We start from the raw sequence: 26,562 nt of genomic DNA, 5'->3' as shown, positions 1-26,562 counted from the left end.
ATTGGCACTGATGTCTGTGGTATAAGAGAAAGTGCTCTTATTCTAGAAGTTTGTTTCTGACCCTGTCAGAGGCCTTGCCATGGTGGGAGGCTTAGACAAACATGGCAGTCAGTGGTAGGCGCCAGAGGTTTTCCCAAATCCCTGGCAGTCTCCAGACCCTTACTTCAGTTATGAAAAAAAAAAAAAGGTGGAGGCAAGCTCAGGCATCTCCTTCTCGAAGCAGCAACAAGTAGAAATGGTCCCAACAAGCAAAGTTTCTTGTCAAATCTCTGTCAGTGAAGTTCATGAGCTTTTCTAAAAGGCCTCACGTCTGTGAAAGTGAAATGTTTTCTTTTGCAGCTGCGGGCTTCAGACTTCCAGCTGTCAAGCCTCTCTGTCCTCAATGCTGATAGATGGGTTCCCCACTGTTTTATTGGAGCCATACCATGAAAGGAGAGCATTAACATTAAGAAACAATGCCCTTCTGGGGAACGCCCAGACTTACCAAAACATTGTAAACTATTATAAAGGAAGCAAATTTGTGAGAAGAGACTACAACCAAAACGGGGGTGTCCAAATCCTTTTCTTCAGAGTTGCTACTTCTCCCTTATACGTGTGAGGCATAACTGGGTCTCTGTGATGAAAACAATGCCTTTGTTCATTCCTTTGTTGCAGACAATCACTCTTTCTTTGATCGTGCTAGAACCATGATGTCAAGCATGCTTTGAATATGCTCGACTCTGAGTCGTCACTTCTTGTTGGGACTCTCAGTGCCCTGTAATTGAAGGTGTTGTCCTTTGCAGAAACTGATTTCCGAAGTGAGAGTTCAGGTGGAGAATCAGATACCAGGAGTCCATTTTACCATCACAGCCATCTGTCCTGATGGGAGCAGACATACAGGGATGGAAGGATGCAGAAATGTGACCAGCAGCGATGAAGTATGTAGACATGGGGACCCTCCCGTCTCAGCCCCTTCAGAGAATTCAGCTAGGGAATGTCAAAGTTAGAAGGGACCTTGGAAGTGGCCTTCTTGAATTGTTTGTCCTCATTGTACCGGGGAGGAAACTGAGGCCAAAAGAAATGCTCCTGTTCTTCCCCTGCCCAGCACAATGCTAGTACATCCTAAGGGCTCGAAAAATTCTGGTTGACTTGATTTTCCTCATGGTCATATTGCTAGCCAGCAACAGAATTAGGACTTGAATCCAGATCTTTTGGCACCTGGGCCAGGGCATTTTCTACTACAGGATTCTGTCTCAGTCCAAGCTAATCTCGTTCTCCAATAACTCAATTATTTGGCATCTTTCTTACAGAGTAAATTAGGTGGCAAACTCTACTGAAATTTGGCGAATTTGTAAGGCACACTGTTTTTGAGGGAATGCTTATGCTTGGGTTTTATGAACAGGATTTATTGAACTCCTAAAGTGCTTGTCTTTACCTCATGAAAGTGCTTTCCAATGTGGACATGTTCTCCAAATTTAAAAATCTTGGTGCCAACCTCTTGGGACAAGAGCCTTTCCAAGCATCTAATATTATTCAGATAATTTAGTGCACTCATATATTTTGATCAGTAGTGTAATGGGGAGATCACTGGATTTGGAGTCAAAGGAGACCTGGCTTCAAATCTCAGCTCTATTGCTCATGACTTGTATGATCTTGAGGAAGTCACTTTCCTTTTTTAAACTTCAGTTTTCTCATCCATAAAATGAAAGAGTTGGCTTTAACTTAACAAGCATTTCATTAAGTACAAAAATACGGTGCTCAAATAGCTTATATTTTCTTGGATTGGCCTAGGTTGTCTCTATGGTTCCTTCCAGCTTCAAATTCTGTTTGTAATTTACCAATTTCATTATTTTGTCACTTTGCTAGTAGAAATTTTGCTAGTTTCTACTCCAAAAATTCTAGGAGACAAGGTCAAATCACTTAGGATATAGGTAGGAGCAAAAATGGGTGAAAAATTAGAAGAATATAGATTTAGGAAAACATGCGGGTCCTCAAACCATTTTATGGATAGCGCTGAGTCCAATCTACCTACACAGATTCCTGGCACAATGATTTAAAAAAAAAGGAAAGAAAGAATTAAAATAAGATTCATATGGAATGGTGTCACGTAAATGAAAGAACAACATTGGGATGGGAGGCAAAACCTGGCTTCTACTGCTCTCACTGCTCCCTCTGCCCCTGGGTGACCTTGCTAAGTTACTGAAACTCTCCGGGCCTCAGTTTCCCCATCAGTAAAATTAGAAGTTATACTTGATGATTTGTAAAGCTTTTTTTTCCAACTCTAAAAACAATTTATAATAACATATTTTTTGAAATGAAAGAGCAAACAAGAAGAGCAAAGAAAACAAAGACAAGAGCCCATCATATAGATTCTTTAGAAGTACACACCTGCCCCCGCCACAGCTAAATTTCAAATTTCAAACATGATCACATACAATATGAATAGGATGCAAAATTTCCAAAAAAATACTTGAATAAGTGATGCTATTTTGTGCTTTAATAATATAAGGAAAATCTTCTGACTTGTGAAATGGGGATCCTGATATCTGGGAATGTATTCACAAGATTCTGGAAATTTCTGTTAAAATTGGACTATTATTGCCTTTCTTTCCAGAGAGGGCATCTAGACATCAGAATGAAACTCGGACTTCATTTTTTTTTAATTTCCCTAAGGATTAGCTAGAAAGTTTAGAATCTTTGGGTGCCAGAGATCATCCCAAGCCCCATCAAATTACATTTAAAAAAGACAAATTATTGCAGTTTTATGCTTCTTATTTGTTCTTCTTTGATCACCCCATATTGATTTTTTTCCTGTAATTTTCTAACAATTGTAAAAGCCGGGAGATTCTACCTCTACTCTCAGCTCCACCCCCCATCAAACTTGTGTGACCCTGGGTAAGTCCTTTTCTTTCCTTGAGCCTCAGCTGTCTCTTTTGTAAGATGAAAAAAGGAGGCTGTTTTCGGGTCATCTCTTAGCTCCCATTCAGCTGCAACAGTCCATAATTCTAAGTTTGTTAAACATTATCTTAGGTTTTCATGAAGGGAAAAGAGCAGCTGAGATCTGGAGTGTGGAGTTCTTGAAATGCCCTTGCTCAGGAAGGGTTAACCTCTCAGGAGCAAGCCTTCCTTTCAATAATCCAGGCTTGGCAGGCTCCTCTTCCTTAGTTGTCAAATTCTTCCTCTTCTTTGTCTAATTCTTTTTCTCTTTCTCCTTCAACCGAGTAGTACAAACAGCATTACTCTCGGGAAAACTCGTATGACCTTTCATTACATAAACTCCTTAGTTAGGCTTCGCTATTAATGTTGGCAGCACTTTATGCTACAAACCTTCTTATGCCCTCACACATCTGTTAATCCTTAGGATTCATGTGCATGAAAAAATACAACTTTTTAAATGCAACATCAAACTATGCTGATTTTCAAAAGAATTCCAAAAAATTGCCTACATCAACCTAACACATTTTAAATGGAGTAGGCTTAGTCTAGTTATCTTTGATTAAATATAATGCCTACAGACCAACAAGAAAGGCTAGAGAAAATTGTATGTCCTAGTTGTAACGGAGGCCAGATAAGCAGAGAGGATTTTTCCCTTTCCAGAACTGTTCAAGCCTCTGAAGGCTTTAGGGTAGGCCAACAATGGAGCCCATGTAGGTAGCCAAGAAGAGGAGATTGGCAAGAAAAAGCCACAGGGCCATGACAGGATGTCTGGTTCATGCCAACCCCAAATACTTCCGCCCGGGCCTAGTAATGCCCACCAAGGAGATGAAGCCATTCAGAGTGGTTGCCTCCCTCCCCTGCACTACCTGGGGTCTTCTGAGGTGAAAAAAAAAGAGGCCTTCTGAGCTCCCAGAGCAGCTTCACTCCCATTTTAAATGAGAAACAAAGCTTGATATGTCACAAGAAGGACCAGAGAATCCACTTCTTTGTGTTCCTCGTTGAAGAGAAAGTAGAAGTTTCTCCCTGAGCTGGCACAGAGAAGGAGGAGAAAGTGGAGGGTTTTAGCCTTCCACTCAGGTCTCTGGGAAAAAAGGAACAGAATGAATGTCTGTTAGAGCAAATTGCTCAGCCAAGTGGGAAAGCCACAGGGGAGCAGCCCTCCACCTTAGCCCATGGAAGCAATCCACTGTGCCAAATGGTCCATGAGCCTGCATTTTACCTAGGCGAGTGCTGAATGCTGAGCAGAGAAAGACCTGGGCTCAGAGCCAGGGGGCCTTGGTTCAAATCCCAGCTTGGATGTATACCAGCTCTGCGCCCACAGACAAGTCACTTAATGTCTCCAAAGTTCAGAGGACTCAGAGTTAGGAAAGGACCTTAGAGGTCACCCAGTCCACCCACTTCGTGTTACAGATGAATAAGAGGAGGCCCAGGGAGGTGAAGTCACTTCCCCAAAGTCATAAAGGTTAATTCCCAGAGCTGAAATTCCAACCCAAGTCCTATGATCAGGCATCTTCAACCCATTATGTCCCACCACCCTGCCCCATCTGTTAATGATACTGGGCCAGCTCCCTCAGAGGACTGCTATGAGAAATCTCATCGAGTACTACAGAAACAAAAGATGGTGTGAGTGCTATTATCTTTTCTACTGGTAGCTCATTTTCATCTTTGTAAATGCAGTTCAGACAGAAGTGTTCAGAAAAAGTTACTGTCTTTCTATTATTTCCTTCTATACAGTGTTTTATGGATTATTATGCTGGTGGTTATAATAATGACATTTTGGGATTGAATAAAACCTTATCAATAAGCAAGTATTAAATACTTACTGTGTGCCAGGCACCGTACTAAGCACTGGGAATACAAAGAAGGCCAAAAATACAGTCCCTACCTTCAAGGAGCTCCCATTATAATTAGGGAGGCCATCTGCCAACATCTGTCTGCATACAAGACCTACACAGGATAAATGGGAGGAAATCTCAGAGAGAAGTCACTGGCATTAAGGGGGACCAGGAAAGGCTTCTTGTAAAGGGATTTGACTTCAGTCTGTCTCTAAGGTCATCCTCTTTAAGCCTGCTGAAATTATCAGCAATGATCCTCACCAATAAACATGTATTAAGTGTCAGGCACTGTGCTAAGCTGCATGGAAAATGCCATTAATCACGAGCAGGAGGGCAAGTGCCCAAGGTCAGGGTCAGTTACATGGTGTGAGCTGGGTTACTGATGGTCCCCAAGCTCTCTTGCTGGATTTCATGAATCAGTAAAAGAGCTAACATCACAAAACAGCAGTCACTACCTCATTTCAAAATGAGAGGGGAGGGCATCGATAGCATCTTCATAATCTGTTGATCCAGAGTAGTAACAGGTTGTGGATAGCAATTATAGATGCCACCTCTAAAGCTGGGAGGAAATTCCAAGGCCATTGAATCTACCCCCCACTACCACCTCATTTTAGAGAGGCATAAACTGAAGCTTAGGGAGTTTAACTAACTGGCCTAAAGTCATAACTGTAGTCATGACTAGAAGTGATCCCCATTTAAACCCATGTCTTCTGACTTGAGAGAGATGGCCTTGCCTGGTTTGCCTCTGGTGCAGCCCAGTCATGTGACCAGTAGCAACTCACTCAATCACTCACTGCCTCAGGAAATTCTCTAAAACCCGAAGTTATAAAGAAGGTACTGCTCTAAATCAGTAGGGGGACTTTCTGCACTGAGAGGTAAACATGTGGCTGAAATTCAGTTCCCCACTGATGAAACATACAGTGGTTTTTCCTTCAGGGGTTCCAACATCTCATGATGTGGGTAGATATTGCTGACATTGCAGATCCTGGTACATTAAATGCCTTCTCATGCTATGCAATTCCTGAGGCACAACTTCATAGTAACCTTTCTGAGTGGACCTAACCAAGGTGCTAGCCACCTTTCTCTAGGCATGATGTAAGGGAAAACTCCCTAATAACCAGAACTGTTCAAAAGTAGAATTGGTTGCTTTGGGAGGTGGTGTAAACCTCATTCACCGAAGACCTTCAAGATACTTTATTGAGTCTCTAGCAGAGAGGATGTGCAGGACTAAATGGTCACTGGTTCCTTTTCAACTAAAGGTTACTTTTTATAGTGGAAAGAGCACCAGATTTGGCATAAAAGGATATGGGTCCAGATCCTGACTCTGTTGCTTGCTACCTGTTGGACTTTGAGGAAAAAACAACAATTTCTCTGGTCTTCAGTTTCTTCATCTACAAAAGAAGAGGGTTGGAGTGGATGATGTCAAAAAAGTCCATCTAGGTTGAATTCTCTGGTCCTATGAACTCTGACATTGCTCATCGGTGACTATTTTGTGCTGGCCTTTGAAGCACTTAGACTGTACATCTCTTCTCCCTCACTCTCAATACATGATTAAAGAATCAAAGATTTAGAATTGGAAGGAACTGATGATTCTCAGATCTAATTATCTAGCTCTGACCCCCAGTCTCACATCTACAGCTACTTACTGGACATTTGAAACTGAATGCCTTGTAGACTTATTAAACTCATCATGTGCAAAATATATCATTATCTTCTAACCTCTGATGCTCCCTTCTTCGTCACTTTCTTATTACTGTCAAGGATTCTACTATCTTCCTACTCACTCAAGTATCCTCCTTATCTCCTCACTCTAGGTGTCACAGTTTATAGAGCTCTGGGCCTGGAGTCCAGAAGATTTGAAGTCAAACTCAACCTCGGACACTTATTAGCTGTGTGACCCTCTGCAAATCACTTATCCTCTGTCTGCCTCAGTTTTCCTCAGTCCCTCAAAATAGGGATGAAAACAGCCCCTCCCTCCCAGGGCTGTTGTGAGGATCAAATGAGATAATATTTGCAAAGCACTTAACTTAGTGCTTTGCTCATGGTAGGAGTTTAATAAATTCTTATTCCCTTCTATTCTTCCATCATTCTCCCTCACCTCCAATATCAAGTTTTTGCCAAGTTCTGTTGATTTACATTCATGAGATCTCTCATGTATGCCCCTACTTTCCTCTGCTACTGCCACTGCCCTGGTGCCCTCATCATCCTGGACTATTTCAGTGGTTTGCCAGCTGTTCTCCCTGCCTCAAGTCTCTCCCACTCCAGTTCTTCCTCCACTCGGTTGTCAAATTAATCTTCCTAAAGCACAGATCTGTCCATTCCATTCACCCTTCCCCCATTCAACAATCTCCAGTTGTTCCCCATCGCCTCCAGGATCAAATATAAATTCCTCCGTTTGGCTTTTAAAGCCCTTCATGGCCTACCCCTTGCTTCATTTAAGTCTTCTCATACCTCAAAACCTTCACATACTCTCGGAGTCAGTGACAGTGGCCTCCTTGCTTTTTCCTCCCAACAAGCCATTCCATCATTCCATTTCTAGATTGCAGGCATTTTCCCTGGTTGTCCCCCAGGCTTGGCATTTTCTCCCTCTGCATGCCCATCTCCTACCTTCCCTGTTTTCCTTCTTCAGATAAAATGTTTCCTTCTACAGGATGCCTGTCTGGATTCCCTGGAATAGTAGCTCCTTCCCTCTGTTCATTACTTCAAATACATTCTGCATCTATTTTGTTTGTGTCAGTGAGTCAACAAGTATTTACTAAACATCTACTATGAGCCAGGTATAGTAGTAAGCACTCAGGATACAAAAAAAGGCAAAAAACAAAGTGTTTGCTCTCAAGGAACTTACAGTCTAGTCTAATGGAGACAACATGAAAGCTATTATGTACAAACACACTATATACATGAGAAATTGGAGATAGTCGTCATAGGGAAAGCATGAATGTTAAGGAGGATTGGGAAAGGCTTTTTGAAGAAGTTGGGATTTTCAACTTAGACTAGAATGGAATAGACTAGAAAAGAAATCTGGGAGCTAGAGATAGGGAGGAAGAGCAAAGGTCTGAAATTTGGAGATGGAGGGTTTTGCAGGAGGAACAGCAAGAAAGCCCTTGTGACTGCATTGGTAAGGACATGGTAAGGGTGGGATGGTTTGAAATAGAAGAAGACTGTAAAGGTAGGAAGAAGCTTTAGGGATCTCCTGTAGTTTCGTGAGTAGAAGGATGACATGGTCAGATCTGGGCTTTATGAATTAGATGGCTAAGTGGAGGATGGACTGGAGTGAAGAGAGACAAGGTTTGGAGACACCCCCCCTCCAGCAGGCCATTACAATAATCCAAGCACGAGACAATAAGGGCCTGCGCTAGGGAGGGAGTAGTGATAAAGGAAAGAATGGGGCATGTACTAGAGATGTTATAAAGGCAAAATTGAAAGGACTTGGCAACAGATTGGATATGGGGGGAGAGTGAGGAGTCAAGGATGACACCTAGGTTGCAAACCGTATTGACATAAGGATGATGGTGCCCTTAATAGAGTAGTTTGCAAGAAGGAAGGGTTTGGGGGAAAAGATAATGAGTTCAGGTTTGGACACATTGAGTTTAAGATGTCTACAGGACATACAGTTTAAGATGTCTCACATGTAATTGAAGATGGCTTCTTGCCCATTAGACTGTAAGCTCCTTGAAAGCATTTCTTGTCTTTGTTTGTATCCCCAGCCCTTAGCACAGTGTATGGAACATAGTAGGTGCATAATAAATGCTGGTTGACATTGGCTTAAATGTCAAAGTCAGCCCGTGTGCTTCCCCCATCACTCTTGACTGGAAGATAGAGATATATTTTTGGGAGGAGTGATGGCTGGAACCTGTAATGACCACTGTGCTTTGTTTTTCACCAGGTTCTGTTCAACATCACTGTGACCATGGATGTATGCGATGGAGCTGGTGGGAGAAGCTATGCCATCATCAAGCCTATTGGCTTCAATGAAAGCACCAAAGTCCACATCTATAGGAACTGTAGCTGCCAGTGTGATGATGGCAGAAGCCCCAAACGGAAATGTGTAGATGAAACTCTCTTAGGTCCTACTTGTTCCCAGTGTGATGGTGACAAGTGCTATTTTGATGGAGATCAATCCCATCTGGACAGTTGCAAGGCACAAAAGAACCAGCCCATTTGCAGTGGTCAAGGTGTCTGCATATGTGGGAAATGTTTCTGTCACAAAACTAAACTTGGAAAAGTATATGGAAAATACTGTGAAATGGATGACTTTTCCTGCCCATATCACCATGGAAACCTGTGTGCTGGTGAGCTCAAAAATTTAACTCAACTTCTACGATTCCATTTTGCACTGGTCTATGTGTTAACATTGCATGAAATTACCATGTGTAAATTTAGCATCATTGGATTTGGCCTATCTAGGCTTAATATGATAGATGTGTCTAAAAAATTGTCGGGTACCACAAGGCATATACATTTATTTTTTAAAACCTTTTCCAAATGGCAACACTTGTCTATTTCCTGGCTTTTTATAGGGAGAAGAAATAAGAGGGCCAGTTCCAAGTAATTTTTGATATGTGTCTCCTAGTTGCCAGAATCAGATTCACTAACTTCACTCCTTTGAGCATACATGAACATTTTCTTTCCATGAGAGCTCAGAGGATGTTCTTTCTATAACAATTGTTGGGAGCTACTCATAAGTCAACCCGTATCTAGTCCTTGGAAAAAAAAATTGGGAAAAACCAAAACAAAACTTGTTCTGAGTGTCCAATAAGTAGCTGCTCAAGCACAGAGACATGTAGAATGTAAGAGACAGTAGAGAACAGTGTCTAGGGCTTGGAGTCAAGAAGACTTTAGGTTCAAATCCCACCTTTGACAAATAGTGACTGTGGAACCCCAGGAAATCATGAAATCTCTGTGCATGTCAAGTACTTCCTTAGAGCTTATCTACTAATTCATAGATAGGTTGCAATTTGGGTTGGGGAAGGATCTCTCATTCTAGGAAGCTGATGAAATCACACATATTTTGCGCACATACTATGAGGGAGCATATTATTTATTATTTACTTGTATGCCTGGCAAATAACTTCTCTGGGCCTCAGTTTCTACAACTCTAAAATGGGGATATTAATAGCACCTACCTCATAGGGTTGAGGAGAGGATTAAATGAGATAAGATGTATAAAGCACTTTGGGAACTTTAAAGTGATTTCTGGGTTGTTATTATTACTATTAATATTTTTCATATTCACTCAATATAAAAACACATTTAAGTTTTGTGTGCTAAATATTTCCAGTTAGAACAATAATGTCACTATCAAGTACAAAATCTGATAATTGTTTATGAAAATGAGTCAAGCTCTTGATTTGAAATAATCTTCTATTTCTCTATTGTACATGTACATTGTAAATGTACATAACATTTAAAAATTAGAATCAGCTAATAAATTATCTAATCATGTTTACTGCCATCTAGAGGTAATAGAAAAGACCTGGGTGAGATACAAAAGTCCATTTTGTGGCATTATAAGGAAATCTCTTGTCATGCTTAGCCCAATACATTTCAATTATGAATTTTCTCTGAAATCCATTTACCACGAAGACATCTGTTCATTTATTTCAGTAACATCTGGCAACTTTGTAGTAAGCGATAGCAACTTATTTGAATTACTCACTATCTGGGTACTATCAACAATTTCATCAGATGAAGGCTTCCTTTTGGCAGCATGAATGGTGTGTCATAAAGCTATGACAGGTAGACTTTATTGCCTTGTTTAGGTTTAAAACTTTAGCACATCCCATTAAAGGACACAGTATGCTACAATGGACCAGGAGCCAGCATAGATGAATTTGAGTCTAGGTTTGGGGACTAATTAGAAGGGTGACTTTGAGGAAATAACTTTAATTCTTTGGGTCTCCATTCCCTCATCTGCAAAACAAAGGTGTTGGACTATATGATTTCAGAGAGTTTCAGGTTGGAACAAACCTCAACAGCATCATCTAGTCCAACTCAAAGAGGAAAAAAGACTTCCCTTAGCACCCCCAACAAGTGGTCATCTGACCTCTCCACTTCTTCCAATTCCAGTAATCAGGGGGCTTTAAACATTTTTTGTGTCATGATCTCTTTGGCAATCTGACAAAGCCTTTGGATTGGTTCTTGGAATGCTATAAAATAAAATACATGAGTATTACAAAGGTAACTAATTGTACTGAAATTGTTATAAAATACTCAAACAAAGGCAAATTCACAGACCATACTTTGTGAATCTCTAAACTTATGTAGCTATTGATTAGAGAGAGTATTTCTTATTCATTTTGTATTAAAGATGTTTTGTATCCAGAATATTTAACTTGCCATGCCTTGTTTCAACAGGGAGAATAGGAATACTTTAGAAAAGGAAGAAACATTAGCCACCCTTTAAAAGAGATGGTCCTATTTTTGAACTAGGTGTTTTTTTCTTTATCTAATTTTGGACTTCAAGGAACAGACAATAGAAGAGCATAGAGAGTGTTACTGAAGATTACCCCCGTGTCTCTCAATACTGTTAGAAATCCTCAGGGTCTTTAAATCACCATTAGGACCCTGAAGAGCCATTTGGGCTCCTTGGGTGAGCAGTATGCAGTATGCCTCAAATCAAGTTGAGCCAACTTTTTAAGAAAATTCATTTGAACATGGTGAGGGAGAAATCCCAAGACACAGGAATTCTGGTAGGGAGGGAAGAGGGGAACAGGGCTAGACTGGAGAGAAGATCACTTCAACATATGGCCACCGGAGGAGCAAGGTTGCCATTTTGTAGTTTTCTTTTTTGACTATTTTCCCCTACCTGTGCCCATTCTGATGCCTCATCGTGGCATGGAGATAACTCTGTCTTCACAAAGACTATTCAAATAAAACTGGAAGTCTTTACCAAGATGGCAAGGACTATACTTGAAGTATAGTCCTAACAACAGATTGAATTTGTTTTCAGAGGACCAACCTAGCTGAGGATGGAGGGGCACATTGCTAGTAGGCTTGCCACATAGTGATGACTTATTTGGTCCTCAGTCCTCTGGAGCCCCCTTCTACCTCTCCAGTGATGGTTGCCAAGTTTCAGGAAAGGAGTAGAGGGAGTCTAAAAATCACATAGTGCTTAGATTGTTTATTCATTTTAATTTGACTATTGGTACTCTGTGAGATCCTTATCCAGTGACCAGCAAAGAGACTTATGGAGGAGAAGCTGTCATGTCAATCTTGACATTATTTCTATGAACAAAAGTAGAAATGGTAGCTAAATTGATGGAAGACTCGTAGGTAGCCCTTGAAGAGGCAAAGAAAAGCATTGATGGAATAGGTTTTATCATATTCCCAAAGGCAACAAAACATATACTGCAGTACTAATGTCAAATACTTGCAGGAAGCCCACCATGAAAATAATTAGAGTTTATATATCAACACCATTTGCTGAAGATCAGGTGGTAGAGAAATTTTACAAAAAATTGCTAAGACCCTACAAATTAAAATCAACAAATACTCTGATACTCACCAATTTCAACCCTAAGGTAAGAAAAGGGGAGGATGAAGAGAAATACATAAGAAAGCAGATAGTTCAAGAAGAACGTTTACAAGTCTCTTACCTTGCTTTTATATCACTAGTGTTCTCTTTAAGAAAACGACTGCTTGACCCAGGACGTAACAGGTACCCTCTAACACTATACATTAAATAGACTATTAGTTTAATAAACAGGAAAAGATTTGTCATTGATGTGCCCCAAGTCGGCTGTCTGTGATCAGGAAGACCATCGATTTGTGAGGGCTAAGAGGAGAATTAGTAAAAAGTAAAGAGAAAATGAGAAAAAGGTGTGACTTACATTTGAAAAACCTTAATCATGCACTATTTAAACAAATGACTGACAATAAAACATGGGAAACCGACAACAGAAGTGATATCCACAGTGATTATAAGAATTTTATCCAGAAGTTTAACGAACATGAATTAATTACCACAACAAAAGAATCAAAAGTGCCCTGAACGTGCCTTACTTAGCAACATCTGATTTCTTGCCAAGTGGAAAGGTGAGTACCAATGGCAACACCTGGTTAGGAGACAAACTTGTTTGTAAAATCTCCTGAAGAAGGATGATGGACAATTGCTCATAAAGCAGAGAGCAGTGGAAGGCCAAGCCAGTTTTGTTTTGTTATGTTTTTAAGTTTGGTAAGATATCAAACTAAGCAAAATCATCCCAAGGACATTTAAGGATAAAAATGAAAGGAGTGCTATGAGGAAGAAAAATGGAAAATATTTGTAAGATTCATGACAAGGAAGTTTTTGTCCACCAAGAAGAGTGGACCCATCACACTTGAATCATTTACTTGGGGGATATGAAATGATATAATGCTAATGATGTCAAGGCTCAGAAACCTGCAAAGCTTTTGGGAATAGATCTGTAATCACTCAAAGGAATTTGGCCTGATCATCCAAGCCTGAAAAAAAAAATTGACTGCATGAAGAATGACCATATCCAGATTACAACATGAATTTGAATGAACAACCCACAGAGTATGTCTGTCATCATGTATGTTTGTATGTAGATTGACAATACGTTGGGCCCAGGACCGAACAAGAGGCATGGCAGCCAGATTGCCTTCAGCTAACTGCACAGGTTTTGTTGTGTTTTTTTTTTAATGACCCCAGCTTCCCATGAAAGCAAAAGTCCATTTTTTTAATACCAACATTCTTCTGGTATTGCCATATGGATAGAATACAACATTCTTCAAATAATTAACAATGACAGTCTCTCCAGAGGGGAATAGAGCAGCACATGGTGAATGTGATGAGTAAGTTGGAACATACAACCAATGAGGAACTGCGAAAAATGAATGTGATGGATTACTAACATTTTTTATCATAATGATTGGAAGAGAAATTGGCCGCTCATCTAGTGTTACAGTTGATAGATCACCATGAAGGGAGTCAGGAAGACCTGAGTTCAAATTCTATCTCAGACACTTAGAAGCTGTGTGACCCTGGGCAAATCACTTAACTTCTATTTAACTCAGCTTCCTCATCTGCAAATTGGAGATAATAACTTCACCTATCTCCCAGGGTTGTTGTGAAGATCAAATGATTATATTTGAAAAGTGCTTAGTACAGTGCCTGGCATGCAGTAGATGCTATATAGATGTTAGCTATTATTATTATTGCTGTCATCATTGTCTTCTACATATGGCAAGAATGAAGGATGAGAAGTGGACAGCTAGAGTGACTCACTTGATCACCTCTGTAATCTTAGCAGGAAGGCCACCAGTATGCTGGGTGGACTTCATCCAGTGAACTTAAAAGAAGACAAGGATAAGAGTTGCACAAGACCAGGAAGCTAGTGCAAGTCCAATTATTGGAAGGAAACTCAAAATCAGTGTGATCACAGATTCCTTTGGGCGTCTGAATGTTCTTGCTAACGACCTGGCTATTTCACTTGTTTCTACACAAGAAGGAGTATAAATACTGTCAGCACCTTCTAAATTTGAACCCAAGAACACTGCTCCAGTGGCCCCACTCTAGTTCCGGTTTGAACCACCAATATTTGCACTTCAGCCTTAAATATCAATGCCCTGTCTTCCATGTACAAATGAGGCACAATAGCTTGCCCCGCTGTCGGGAGAGCATATATTTAAAGTTCTTTTTAAAGTTTCTGGCCATCCCCTCTCCCAGAGAATATTTTTTGACTAATGTTTCACATTTACAAGCAAGTGGCCTAGATTAAGACTTTACTATCTGGAAATAATACGGATTCAAACAAAAGGGCATATATCAGGGTTGGGGGTGGGTGGGTATGAACATGGCCCTGTTGGCTTTTGGTTCTAACGAATGAAGCTATTATTCTCGATGAGTTAACTTTGTTTCCCAGCAGGCTTGACCAATAACCAGGGAACTTGAAGAACCTGTCCCCAAATGCCAGCAGAGTGTGACTAATGGGCCTGTGTCCTCCTAGCCTTTGGCTCACACCAGGCACAACACTATACACTATGGAGACTCTAACGGAATGTCCTGACCTTTCAGGTTATAACTCAGATAATTAACATGAGTTCAGCATCTTGTTGGTAGAGTCGTATTTTGCTTTCTTTTTTTCTTTGTTTGTTTTGAAATTAGGGTGCAGTGCCAATAAAGTAGTCTAGGAGATTTCATTCTGAGCCTAGGTAAAGCCTGAATAACTCCAACAGGCCACAGAATGAAACCGTCTTGATGTCAGCCTAATGTAGAGTTGACTTCACGCTTGTCAACACAATACATTAAGTAGGATGAGATTACTCCTGGTTGAATGGCCTTGGAAACAGCCACTCACCAGGCCTAGCAAATATTGATGCTAGGCCAATAGCAAAGGAGGCTGGCTTCATTCATCTTCCTGTCATTGGGTTTCCACGGAGTGGACAAGGAAATAAGTGTTTTGGAACTGCTCCCAAAAACCATGTAGCACCGAACTTATGTCCTAAAGTTTTGGTTTTTTTCCTCACAGGGCATGGGGAATGTGAAGGAGGCCTATGCAAATGCTTCCGCGGTTGGGAAGGAGACCGTTGCCAGTGTCCATCTTCCTCTACCCAACACTGCGTCAATTCCAAAGGCCAGGTGTGCAGTGGGAGAGGGGCTTGTGTGTGTGGGAAGTGTGAATGCACGGATCCCCGCATCGTTGGCCGTTTCTGTGAATACTGCCCCACCTGTGATACAACCTGTGATGAAAACCGGTAAGTTCCAAAATCACCATCTGGTCCTCATACTCATCTTTACTTTTATCTCTCTCATGCTGTGCACCATTTGAAAGCATCCAAATCTCTATTTTATAGCACTTCTTTAGCCACTAGCGCAAAATATCAGGACAAAATAAGCTCCTTAAGAACAGATATTGTCGTATTTTTTGTCTTTGTATCTCTAGTACCTGACACATAGCAGCCATTAATAGACATTTGTTGAAGTGAGTCTAATGGGAAGCTGAATCAATTGTGGTTCAGCAAACCACATATTAGAAGCTGTTCTCCCAATTAGAAGCATTTCTCCCAATCTAAAAATCATGATTACCCTTCACTGACAGCTCCTTAGATGTATTGTCAGAATAACAAACAGAGTGACTATGTAGAATATATTAGCAATAAAACTGACCTCTAAGTACAAGTTGCTATTATAATAGCTAGTATTTATATATAAACTAGCACTTTTAGGTTTGCAAAGACCTTTAAAATATTTTTTCATTTGATGATCACAACCATCCTGGAAGTAGGTGCTATTATTATCCCCATTTTACAGATGAGAAAACTGAGGCAGACAGAAATTAAGTGCCCAGATTCATACTGTTAGCAAATGTCTGAAGCTGGATTTGAACTCAGGTCTTCCTGACTCCAGGTCCAGCACTCTATACACTCCTCTTAGTTCTAGAGATGGAGAAGACATCTAGTCCAACTAATTAAAACACTTATTTTACAGATGAGGAAACTGAGGTGTAAGGAATTGAAATGACTTGCCTCAGGTCACAGATGGAAAAAACTTCAAAGGTGGGGTTTGAATGCAAGTCCTGAGGCAGTGCTTCTTCTGCTGTGCCACCCTGTTTGCCATTGCCAGAAGCTAGGACCAAGTAGTGATGGCTTGGTACCAGCTCAAGGATAGGGCAGCATGATAGAATCCATAAATTGTACTCTTCACTTGAATAGACTTGGAGATTTAGAGCTGAAAAGGCCCTGGGAAGCCACCTAGTCAAACCCCTCCTCTTACAGATGAGTATACTGAGGCAGAAAGCCTAGCTAACAAATAGCCCAGGAACAGGAAACTCCAAACCTTGCTGATGCTGAATCCCCTGGCATGGTTTTGTTTCTTCACAACACGAGCTTCAACTAGAACTGTGGCAAGGGAAGATGTAGAGGACAAAAGAGCCTTGTAGACCCAGCTTAGGATTCTGGAGTTTTTCAGATGCCTGTGATATGGTCTGTTTTCAGGAAGCCTGATCCCTGCAGTGGCCCAGAACACAGCCTTTCCTTGACTTGGACCTCAAGAATTGTTACATTCAAAAAAGCGGCACCTTGCAAACAGTGTAGTGATGGACCTCCTTTGTGAGGGTGCTGTGGGACAACAAGCATATTGTCCATCCACAGGCCAGACCCACTTGGTAGGCCATGACTCCGTTCAAGAGGAAGCTAGATGAAAAATAAAAAATAAAAAAAATAAAAAAAGAGGAAGCTAGATGGCACACTGGATAGAGTGCTGGACTTAGCATCAGGAAGACCTGAGTTCAAATCCGAGCTGTGTGACTCTGGGCAAGTCACTTAACCCCTGTTTGCCTCAGTTTCTTCATCTGTAAAATAGGGGTAATAATAGTATCTACCTTCCAGAGTTGTTGTAAGGATAAAATGAGAAAATATATATAAAGAGCTTAGCACAGTGCCTGGCACATAGTAGGTATTTAATAAATACTTGTTTGAAAAAAATCAAGGAGTTCATTTACTGGTCACAATGAAGCATGACCATTGTGGGGGATATCTTTAGAATACAGAAATAATGGTGGGGCAGCTAGATGGCACAGTGGATACAGCACCGGCCCTGAAGTCAGGAGGACCTGAGTTCAAATCCGGCCTCAGACCAAACACTTGACACACACTAGCTGTGTGACCTTGGGCAAGTCTCTTACCCCCGATTGCCTCACAAAAAAAAGAAATAATGGTGAATAGCTTTAATAACATGTTTCTCTTTTTATAGCCATGCTCACCTGAATGTCTACAGCCATGCCAACCTTAAACATGCCCCATCTTCCCTGGTCTCAGAAACTAAGCAGGATTGGTGGGACCTGGGGAGCAATTGGTCAGACCCCCTGAAGAACTCTGGAGTCCTGTAGGCTTTCCCTCTGGGAAGAGCTCTGAACTTGGAGTCAAAGGGCCTCAATTCAAATCCCAGCCCCAGCCCCACTTACTGCCTCAGTGACTTTGGCTCGTTCCCTTTTCCAAGCCCATTTCCTTTTCTGGAAAATGAAGAACTTGGACTCTGAAGTCCCTTCCATCTCTAGACTTCTAAGACCATGATCGTCCTCCATCAGAGGGAGGGCTTGGATCACATGGCCTTGAAGATCCCTTCTACCTGGGTATCTGATATCGATTTGATGGCTACCCTGGTTTCAGAATTCTTTTATTTCAACTTCTCCCATAAAAATTGACCAGCACATCCTTCTAAGAGGTTTGTGTCATTCAAACTAAGTTGGAAATTCAGTTCAATATATCAGGCATTTGTTAAGCACTTACTAAGCTCCACACATGGTGATAGGTACTGAGAATGTAGAAGAATGAAAGAAAGAAAGAAAAGAAAGAAAGAAAGAAAGAGAGAGAGAGAGAAAGGAAGGAAGGAAGAAAGAAGAGAGAGAGAAGGAAGAAAGAAAGGAAGAAGGAAGGAAGGAAGGAAAGAAGAAAGGAAGGAAAGAAAGAAAAGGAAAGAAAGAGAAAAAGGAAAGAAAGGAAAAGAACCTGACCTCAGAGGGCTTACATTCTATTGGAAATATGTGAACTCCACACAGAAGAGTCAGGGCACAATAATGAAGAGGAGGGAGGGAATACTGATAACTCAAAGGTTTCTTAGAGGACTCAGAAACTGAGCTGGTCCTTAAAGAAAGGTAAAATGGTAAGATTAAATAAGTGTCAATACATATTTCCAGTGTTTCAGGGGGTGATAGGGTCCATTTTATGACTGGTTTTTCTTCTTGATGAGTAATCATCTGGCAAAGTATGATCCCCACAAAAATTCTTTTGTCTTCATCCCTTCATAAAAGTCAGGTCTTTTAAATCAATTAGCTGCAATGGAGCCTTGATCGTACATGTTTTCCTGATTACAAATAAACTTTTTTTTGCTCTATTCCAGGCATTGGGAAGCCTCTTTATAACCTCATCTCTTAAGACAAACCCAACAGTGGGATTTTTCCTAAATGTGTAAACGTTGCCACTTTTCTTCTCACTTTCCAGGAATTGTGTCCAATGCTACCATCCTCACAATTTATCTCAAGCTATACTTGATCAGTGCAGAGCCTCGTGTCCTCCAAGGGCCTATTATATTGGCCAAATAGAAGGTAAATGACTGTCTTATTTCATCCTAATTGGTTCACGAGGCTGAAGAGGCCCTTCTGTGATTCCTGGCCTCCCAGAAAAGGCAACACATCTAAGACATATTCATCAACATGCATTTATTCATTGTTGTGTTAAATGCAGGGGTGCCAAGGAAAGGCACAAAGAAAGGCCATCCCAAATGATGCCTCATTTTGATTGTCTTCCAGAGATTCAGGCTTGATTGCCAAAGATTTGGGCTGGGCCAGAGTGGAATGTTTTGATTTCCATCCCAACTCTTCATACGGATTGCCATATCGGATGATGAGACATCAAGCATTTATTGTGTGCCCATTGTACACAGTGCTGTGTGCCAGCCTTCCCTGATGGAAGGCTAGCTTCTGGGCGGCAAGGAGTTCCTTTCTCTCTTGGTGTCCCTAGTGCTGGCACGTCATAGACACTTAATAAGTGCTTGTTGATTGATTAATCCAATTCACCTATGATGTGGCCAAAGAGATTGTGTGAGACGTCTGTGAGGCCGCATCAAATAGAGAGAATGTATCTCTGGAACTGGAAAGACCCTCAGAGAGCATCAAGGCCCTCCCTTTTTACGTACAAAGAAATAGAATAGCACAGAAGGGAGGTCACTTGTCTAATGCCCTAGAGGTGGTAGCACAGCCAGGTCTTTCCACTGCACTATCATCCTTAAATATACCTTCTGGCTGTGAATTAACTGTAGCTAATGAACTACTAGGCCTGTCCACAAAAGAATGTGCAAATACGTGCAGGAAAATATAAGGACTCTGCTCAGAGCTGACTCATTTTAGGATATACTGATTCGCTAAGGCAAGAAAATCAGTGTCTCCCACCTCCTGTTATACAGGTAGGCACACTCACATATGTGCACACATGTGCGTGCACATACACACACATACACATACATATGCACACACACATACACACACCCAGTAGATGCAGTACTGGCCTAGGAGTTAGTAAGACCTGAGTTTAATTGCTGTTTCTGATACTTAACACCCTGGTGACCATGGACAAGTCACTCTCTGGACACATTTCCTCCTTTGTAAAATGGGGGTGAAAATGAACATAAAAAATTACTGACAAATAATATATGTGGGCTTACAAGACTTTTTATTCGCATCCTTTTAGACCCTCACAAAAAACTCTGTAAGGTAAATATTATTATTAATTCCATTTTACAGATGCGGAAACCAAGGTAGAGAGAGATTAAGTGATTTGCTCAGGGTTAACTAGTGAGTATCTGAGGCAGGCTTTGGACCTAGGCCTTCAGAGCTACAAGCCTAGCACTCTACCACTACATCACACTGTCTCTCGTACAGTGCTGCATTAGGTTCACATGATGTCATTTACAAAGGGTTTTGCCTCACTCGGAGCACTAAGTAAACATCATTCGTGGTGTTGGGGCACTGCCGTCCTTCTGCTGTGAGGTTTAACTTGGCCTATCCTTGAAGGGCCTCCATATAAGCATCTCCCCTTCCCCCCAGGCTCTCCCTGCTCCTGAGCTTCTCCCAATGTACAGTTGGCTCCAGGAGGAGCTCCATCTGCCTCCAGCTGGACCTGTCGTTCTTCAGAATGCAGGGATCAGGGCTCATGGTGATCACCACGTCATCTATTACACTGAATAAGCAAACACAGGCCTGGCTCGGGTAGCCATAGAAAGCTTCTTGACAAGTCATTGCTTGACCCTGCACCCCCTCCCCCCAAGAGGGAGGCCAAAGCCACGTGTATAGTCTTCCTAACAACTTCCAAAAGGACCCTTGTTCAACCCATGAAAATGCCCTCTACCCCTAACTCAGCCCTGCTCCCTCGTAGTTACCAGGGGGCCCACAAAGAGAGAGCACTCACTCCAAGACTGGACTGCAATCTCCCCTCCAGTCAGCCCTAATCAAGTGGACTTCCTTGTCTTGTGATCACATTCCAGGCAGGACTCCAATCCAGGAACAGGGAGCGGGACAATTTCTGTTAACCAATTAATCGACATTCATTTAACAGTTATTACAGGCTAGGCACTGTGAGTTCAAGGGGAAAAATATCAAAATCTCTGCCTTCAAGGAGGTTATAGTCAACTGGCAAACATAACATGTAAATGTTCAGTCAGCAAGCATTTACTGAGTGCCTACTGTATGCCACACATGATGCCCAAGGAGCTTGTTTATATACCACAGAGAAATAATTCAATTTCAATTTGATTCAATGAGCATTTTTAAGTACCTTCTGTATGGAGAAAGCTGTGGCCTGGGAGTCAGAAAGACCTGGTTGAAATCATATCTCTGATATTCGTTAACTGTGGGACTATGGGCAGTCACTCATTTTCTCTAATCCCCAGTTTTCTTGTTTGTATGAGAACTATCATACCTAATTCACAGGGTTGCTGGGAGTATCAAATGAGCTCATTTGCATGAAGTGCTTTGCAAACTTGAAATCTCGTTTATTAGATGTCTGGTATTATGGCAAGGTAATAGACCCCCAAGGACATATGGCCAAAGAAAGCTCAGAGACTTAAGCTAATTGTCACTTAGGGTGTGATCAAGCTCCACTGGCTGAAACATGCAAGCTCATGTGCTCATGGAAACCTTAAAACACGAATCATCTGGATATTATGATGCTATGTGTCCTCTCTAGAGATTAGCCTTCCTTCATATAGGCACACACACCCCTCCCTATCAGCCATCAGCCTTTAAACTCTTTAAAGGGATCTGCATAACTGCATCTCTAGAGGCAAAGGCACTCGGCTGCAGCCAATTAGGGTTCAGTGATGAGGCAGTCCTTTCCTTACTCCTGAATTCTGGTTTGTTTCTTTTTTTAGTATTTTTATTTACTTTGTTAAGTATTTTTCAATTAGATGTAAAAAAAAATGACATTTTTTTATTTTGATCTCCAAATTCTCTGTACGTGCCCTTCTCCCTTCCTAAAGAAGGCAAGCGATTTAATATTGATTATGCATGTGAAGTCATGTTGCAAAAGAAAACACAGACCCCCCCCCAAAAAAAACATAAGAAAAGTAAAAAAAAAAGTCTGTTTTAGTCTGAACTCAGAATTCATTCATCAGTTGTTTCTCTGACGGTAGAGAGCATTTGTCATTATGGGTCCTCCTTTGGAATTGTCTTGGATTGTTGCGCTGATCAAAGCAGCTGAGCCTGTAACGGTTGATCATCCTAATCATCCCAGTTAAGATCATCCCAGTTAATTGGGATTGGTATTGCTGTTGCTGTATTCTGATTTGCTTCAAAGATTCAAGGAAACTCTGCGTAATTCAGTATCCTAAGCTGTCCACGTTCAGTTTGACCACACCACGTGTTGAGGCTGGCACCCTCCCACGAGTCTCTCTTGGGCTGGTCACAGAACCATAAAACCATTGGAAGAGATCTCAGGATCTAGTGAGTTCTATCCCTATATGAGAGGATTCCCCCTCTATAGCATGCACAGCAGAGTGGTCTAGCCTGTGCTTGAAGGTCGTTGAGTAAGTCAGCATCAACCCAGGAAACCCAGAAAGTCAAGAATTCACCTGGAGAATGGGGAGAAGGATAAGCAGTTAACTTAGACCACTCTGGGGAATTCCATGCCACCTCTGGCTTCCCAGAGTATTATGAAATCATCTTCTCAGATGATCTGGGTGCTGTCTCTGGCTCTGGAGCCCCACTAAACCTGCCCAAACAAGATATGCTAAAGATTTGGTCCTAAATAGGAGGCCCAGCATACCGAGCTTCTTGACACAGCACTCTCCTTTCCAGTTAGTATTCATTTGCTCTTGAAAGAATTTATTGTGAATGTTTAAAAAAAATAACAAGAATTCATTTCTTGCCAAAGAGAAAGCGAAAGATAAATAACAAGGATAGCTGGGTTTGGCAGGCAGGGCCTGACCAGAGCCTCCAAGTTACTGGAGAAGCCAACGCTAATGAAGAGCGACACAGGGGTTTCAGGGGAGATATTTAGAGAAATCTCTTCCAATAGTGCTGATTTGGCTTCTTCAAATGTGAACTTTATTTCATATGACTGGAACAGAACAAACAGGGAGAATACACGGTAAGAGAAACAGCTCGGGATTGTTGGTCCCCAGAGTTGTGAGGACTTGATTTAAGTAATTTTGCATTCACCAGAACATCAAGGACCATCACAAATGCTGTCATTTGGGCATAGTTAAAATCAATCTTAGTTGAAAACCTCAGGCATATGCAGCTGATTCTGTAAAAGAGAAATGATCTCCGTGTCTGTGGAGAGCCTTGCGCAACAGATGATTTTTGTTAGAACGTCCGTGTATCTGTGACCTCATCCATGTGAGTGCTCCTTCCAGTGAGGCAGATAGCAATCCACTTATGCCTTCCCGTCAGTGGGGCCTTGTCCTTGCCTTCCTTCCTGTAAATCCTGCCCGGGGGAGCCCTGTCAGCATGGTGGGGACCTTTCCATCAATCTCTTGGTATTACATGGATAGCAGTGGTATTGCATGGTCTGTCCTTCAGTTATCAATCGTTCTCACTATGTTATTGGCCTGTCTTTTCTTCTGAGTTTAGGATGATGGTCTAGATCTTAAGGACAGCTCGGCCAAGGTCTCAGATTTAGAGATGAAAGGGGTGTTAGAAGAAATCTAGTCTCATCCTCTCATTTTTTAAATAAGGAAATTAAGCCTCAGAAAACTTAAGGGAAACTTGCCTGTGATCACACAGCTCGTAAGTACCAGAGGCAGGATTCGAACCCAAGACTTCTTGACTCAAAGTCCAACATTTGATATACTATTGCTGTTGCTACTGTTGCTGTTCAATTGTTTCAGTCATATCTGACTCTTCATGATCTCATTTGGGATTTTCTTGGCAAAGACACTAGAGTGGTTTGCCATTTCCTTCTCCAGCTCATTTTACAGATGAGGAAACTGAGGCAAACAGGGGTAAAGTGATTTGCCCGGGTTCACACAGCTAGTAAGTGTCTGAGGCCAGATTTGAACTCAGGTCTTCTTGATTCCAGGCCCAGTACTCTACCACCTAGCTACCCTGATCTGTTCTGCTATGCTGCCTCTAAGGCAATGTATATATTGAGTAAAGGGCAGGCCTTGATGTCACAGAGATGCAGATTCAAGCCCTTCCTCTGACACATACTAGCTGCATGGCCATGGGCAAATCTTAGTTTCCTAGGCAACTCTCTAAGATTGTAAGTTAAATATGAGCTGCTTCCTGCACCACTGATGTCAAACTCCAGTGGAAACAGGGTCCCCAAAGCCACATAGAAGGATCTCTGAGGACCACATTGTAACTGGGCTTGCAGATGTCGTGTTATCTACATTTTATTGCGTTTTTATTTATTTTGTTTGTTAGCTATTTCCAAATTACATTCAATCTAGTTCAGGCTATACTCAGCCATGTTTCAGGCCCCATGGGTCCCATGTTTGAGACCTCTGCCCTACACCAATGAAATCACAGTTCCAGATGAAAGATATTACTTAATTATAAAGTATCTATCACTCGGGGAAATCAGAGACATGGTCTCTACAATTAGATCATTTCCCTTTTGTATCATGAGTACATATTACTCCTGCTTGGTCATCTGTGGGTTTTCAGACAGTTGTCTCCCTCTTGTGCTGTTATGGCCTGAGTATTCTCCAATACTCAGGCTTGTACAGTGCCTGAAACATAGTAGGTACTTCATAAATGATGGTTCATCTGAATTGAGCCAGCATATGTGTATGGATGAGGTAGGAGTGAGGGGAGGTAAACTTGCTTTATTCACATTCAAGTCTGAAAGCAAAAAAAAATTGACCTTGTAGCACCTCTTGACCTCCTCATAGCCCTCAAGTTTCATGCCTTCCTGTCTGTTTACCCCTTGCAGAATGTTTCTCTAACCCAAGCCATTTCCGAATATTTTTCATCATCTCCATCATCACATTCCTTATTGGATTACTGAAGGTTCTCATCATCAGACAGGTCATCCTCCAAAGGACCAGAAATAAAGTGAAATCTGCCAGCTACAGAGTGTCCACATCAAAGAAGGTAATTGCTTTTGGAAAAGGCCCTGGAGTGGCGGGATAGGGGGATGTCCATTGAGTTTCTGTATAGAATATCCTGGTCTTGCACTCATATCCCTATGACTTCTTCTTCAAGGATAAGATGTTTCTGCCAGCCGTCTGTACGCACACTGTCACATACCGCCGTGACAAACCCGAAGAGATAAACATCGACATCAGTAAATTACACCCTCCTGAAACTTTTAAGCGCAACTTCTAAAGGAATGGGGCCTTCATTGGAAACCTTCTCCATGACCATCTCCTAAAAAAGAAGTCTTCACATTGAGAAGTCGCAGGAGGTGCCCAAATATTCTTCAGTCACACCATTGGTGGTTGAAAGTTCTGCTAGAGACTGACATGCTTCCACATTGTGACATAGCCATTGGATGTGATAGCTGCTGATTTTGTGAAAGAGAAATGTGGCTTACTACTGTTCGAGACTAGTGTTGTCCTAGCACTTTAATGTAATATATAACTTATTTAGTTACAGCATAGAATGTAGATCTGAACAGCACTGATCTCACTTTACAGGTAGCTAACCTCCATCCCTTTTCCCTGCTGGAAAGGACAATGCTGTGAGATGACTCTGGCATCACTGCCTACTACAAGGGTACAGTCCTTTCTTGGGTTATGTTCATTCATCACCAAATTTCCAAATGAAAAGTGGTTTTTATTTTAATTCAATTAACCAGGTGTTTACACTATCTTTTTTTTTTTTTTACATATTTGAACTTCAAGTGGAATGTAAACTCCTTGAGGGCCAGCACTACTTTGTATTTTTTCTCTGTCTCCCCAGTGCCTAGCCCACAGCCTGGCACTTGGTGTGAATGCTTAATGAGTTAAACCGAATTGAATTGAACAGAGAAAACATCCAGATCGAATTGTTTACTCTGCCTTGGTATTTTGGTGATAGGTGATGGTCATAGTCGGTGGCAGGTCAGTGCAACCTTCATCTCATAGTAAGTGATTTTGCTTTCTAAACTCTAGGATTGTTGTTGATGTTGCTGTTATTGTCTGTGTATATATGTGGGTTTTTGTTTTGTTTTGTTTTTTACAAACTCTAATTCCAGAGGTGTTTCCTGATTGGTTTTTTGATCTTTTCATCTTAATGCATGCCACAAATTACTGGATCAAGGACGTGCTTATCTACTGCCACTGGGAAAACCAAGGCTGTTGAGTGTCAGTATCGTGGAGTCTCTTCTCATTGGGAATAAGTAAATGGTCGATAAAAAGACCCAGTACAGAAGCATTGGGTTTCTAGAGAATGCCATCCCTTCATTTCTTATTGCTTTGGGGTTTGGGATTTTCTTACCTGATCAGCTAGATGCATGGTACCCTTTCCTTTGTCCTGATGGTGAAATTGAACCTCAACACATCATATGAAAATTGTGCTATCAGGCAAAGTACCCAATGACTGCATCTTTTTTTTTTAACTTAGGAAAGCAATACACCAATTTTTGCCATACAAACTGGATTTCAATATATTTTTCCCCATCAGTGTGCTAAACTAGCCTGAGGACTACTATGTTCCCTATTGTTGAAATACGACCTGAGCTGCCTTTACTTATCAAAGATTCTAAAAAAGATAAAAGAGTATTAGAGATCCTGTAGTCTGACTTTCTCTTCCTCTCCTTCCATATTTTGCTGATAAGAAATTGGAAGTGCCAAAGAGATTATATGACTTACCCAAGATCCTAAGTCTTCTCGTTGTTAAGCTAGAGCTTTTTTTTCTTTCATTTTTGATACAATAGGCTACCTCCT

General features: G+C 41.4%; 1 protein-coding gene across 1 annotated transcript in view; it reads left to right on the top strand.

Moving 5' to 3' along the window:
* LOC114050406 (integrin beta-8-like) overlaps positions 1-25,495 on the top strand; it is a 105,926-nt gene extending 80,431 nt beyond the window's left edge. Inside the window, exons 9-14 of the mRNA XM_027872040.1 lie at positions 783-917; positions 8,638-9,043; positions 15,227-15,452; positions 18,696-18,799; positions 24,627-24,787; positions 24,899-25,495. Coding sequence (XP_027727841.1) covers positions 783-917; positions 8,638-9,043; positions 15,227-15,452; positions 18,696-18,799; positions 24,627-24,787; positions 24,899-25,021 — 1,155 coding nt within the window. The 3' untranslated portion in view covers positions 25,022-25,495. The remainder of the gene's footprint in view (positions 1-782; positions 918-8,637; positions 9,044-15,226; positions 15,453-18,695; positions 18,800-24,626; positions 24,788-24,898) is intronic.
* Positions 25,496-26,562: the final 1,067 nt, after the last annotated feature.

Source organism: Vombatus ursinus, unplaced genomic scaffold, assembly GCF_900497805.2.
Source record: "Vombatus ursinus unplaced genomic scaffold, bare-nosed wombat genome assembly UNPS02014799.1, whole genome shotgun sequence".
NCBI classification, from domain to species: Eukaryota; Metazoa; Chordata; class Mammalia; order Diprotodontia; family Vombatidae; genus Vombatus; species Vombatus ursinus.
Note: the sequence above shows the minus strand (reverse complement) of the source record. Positions and strands in the feature narration are given on the sequence as shown.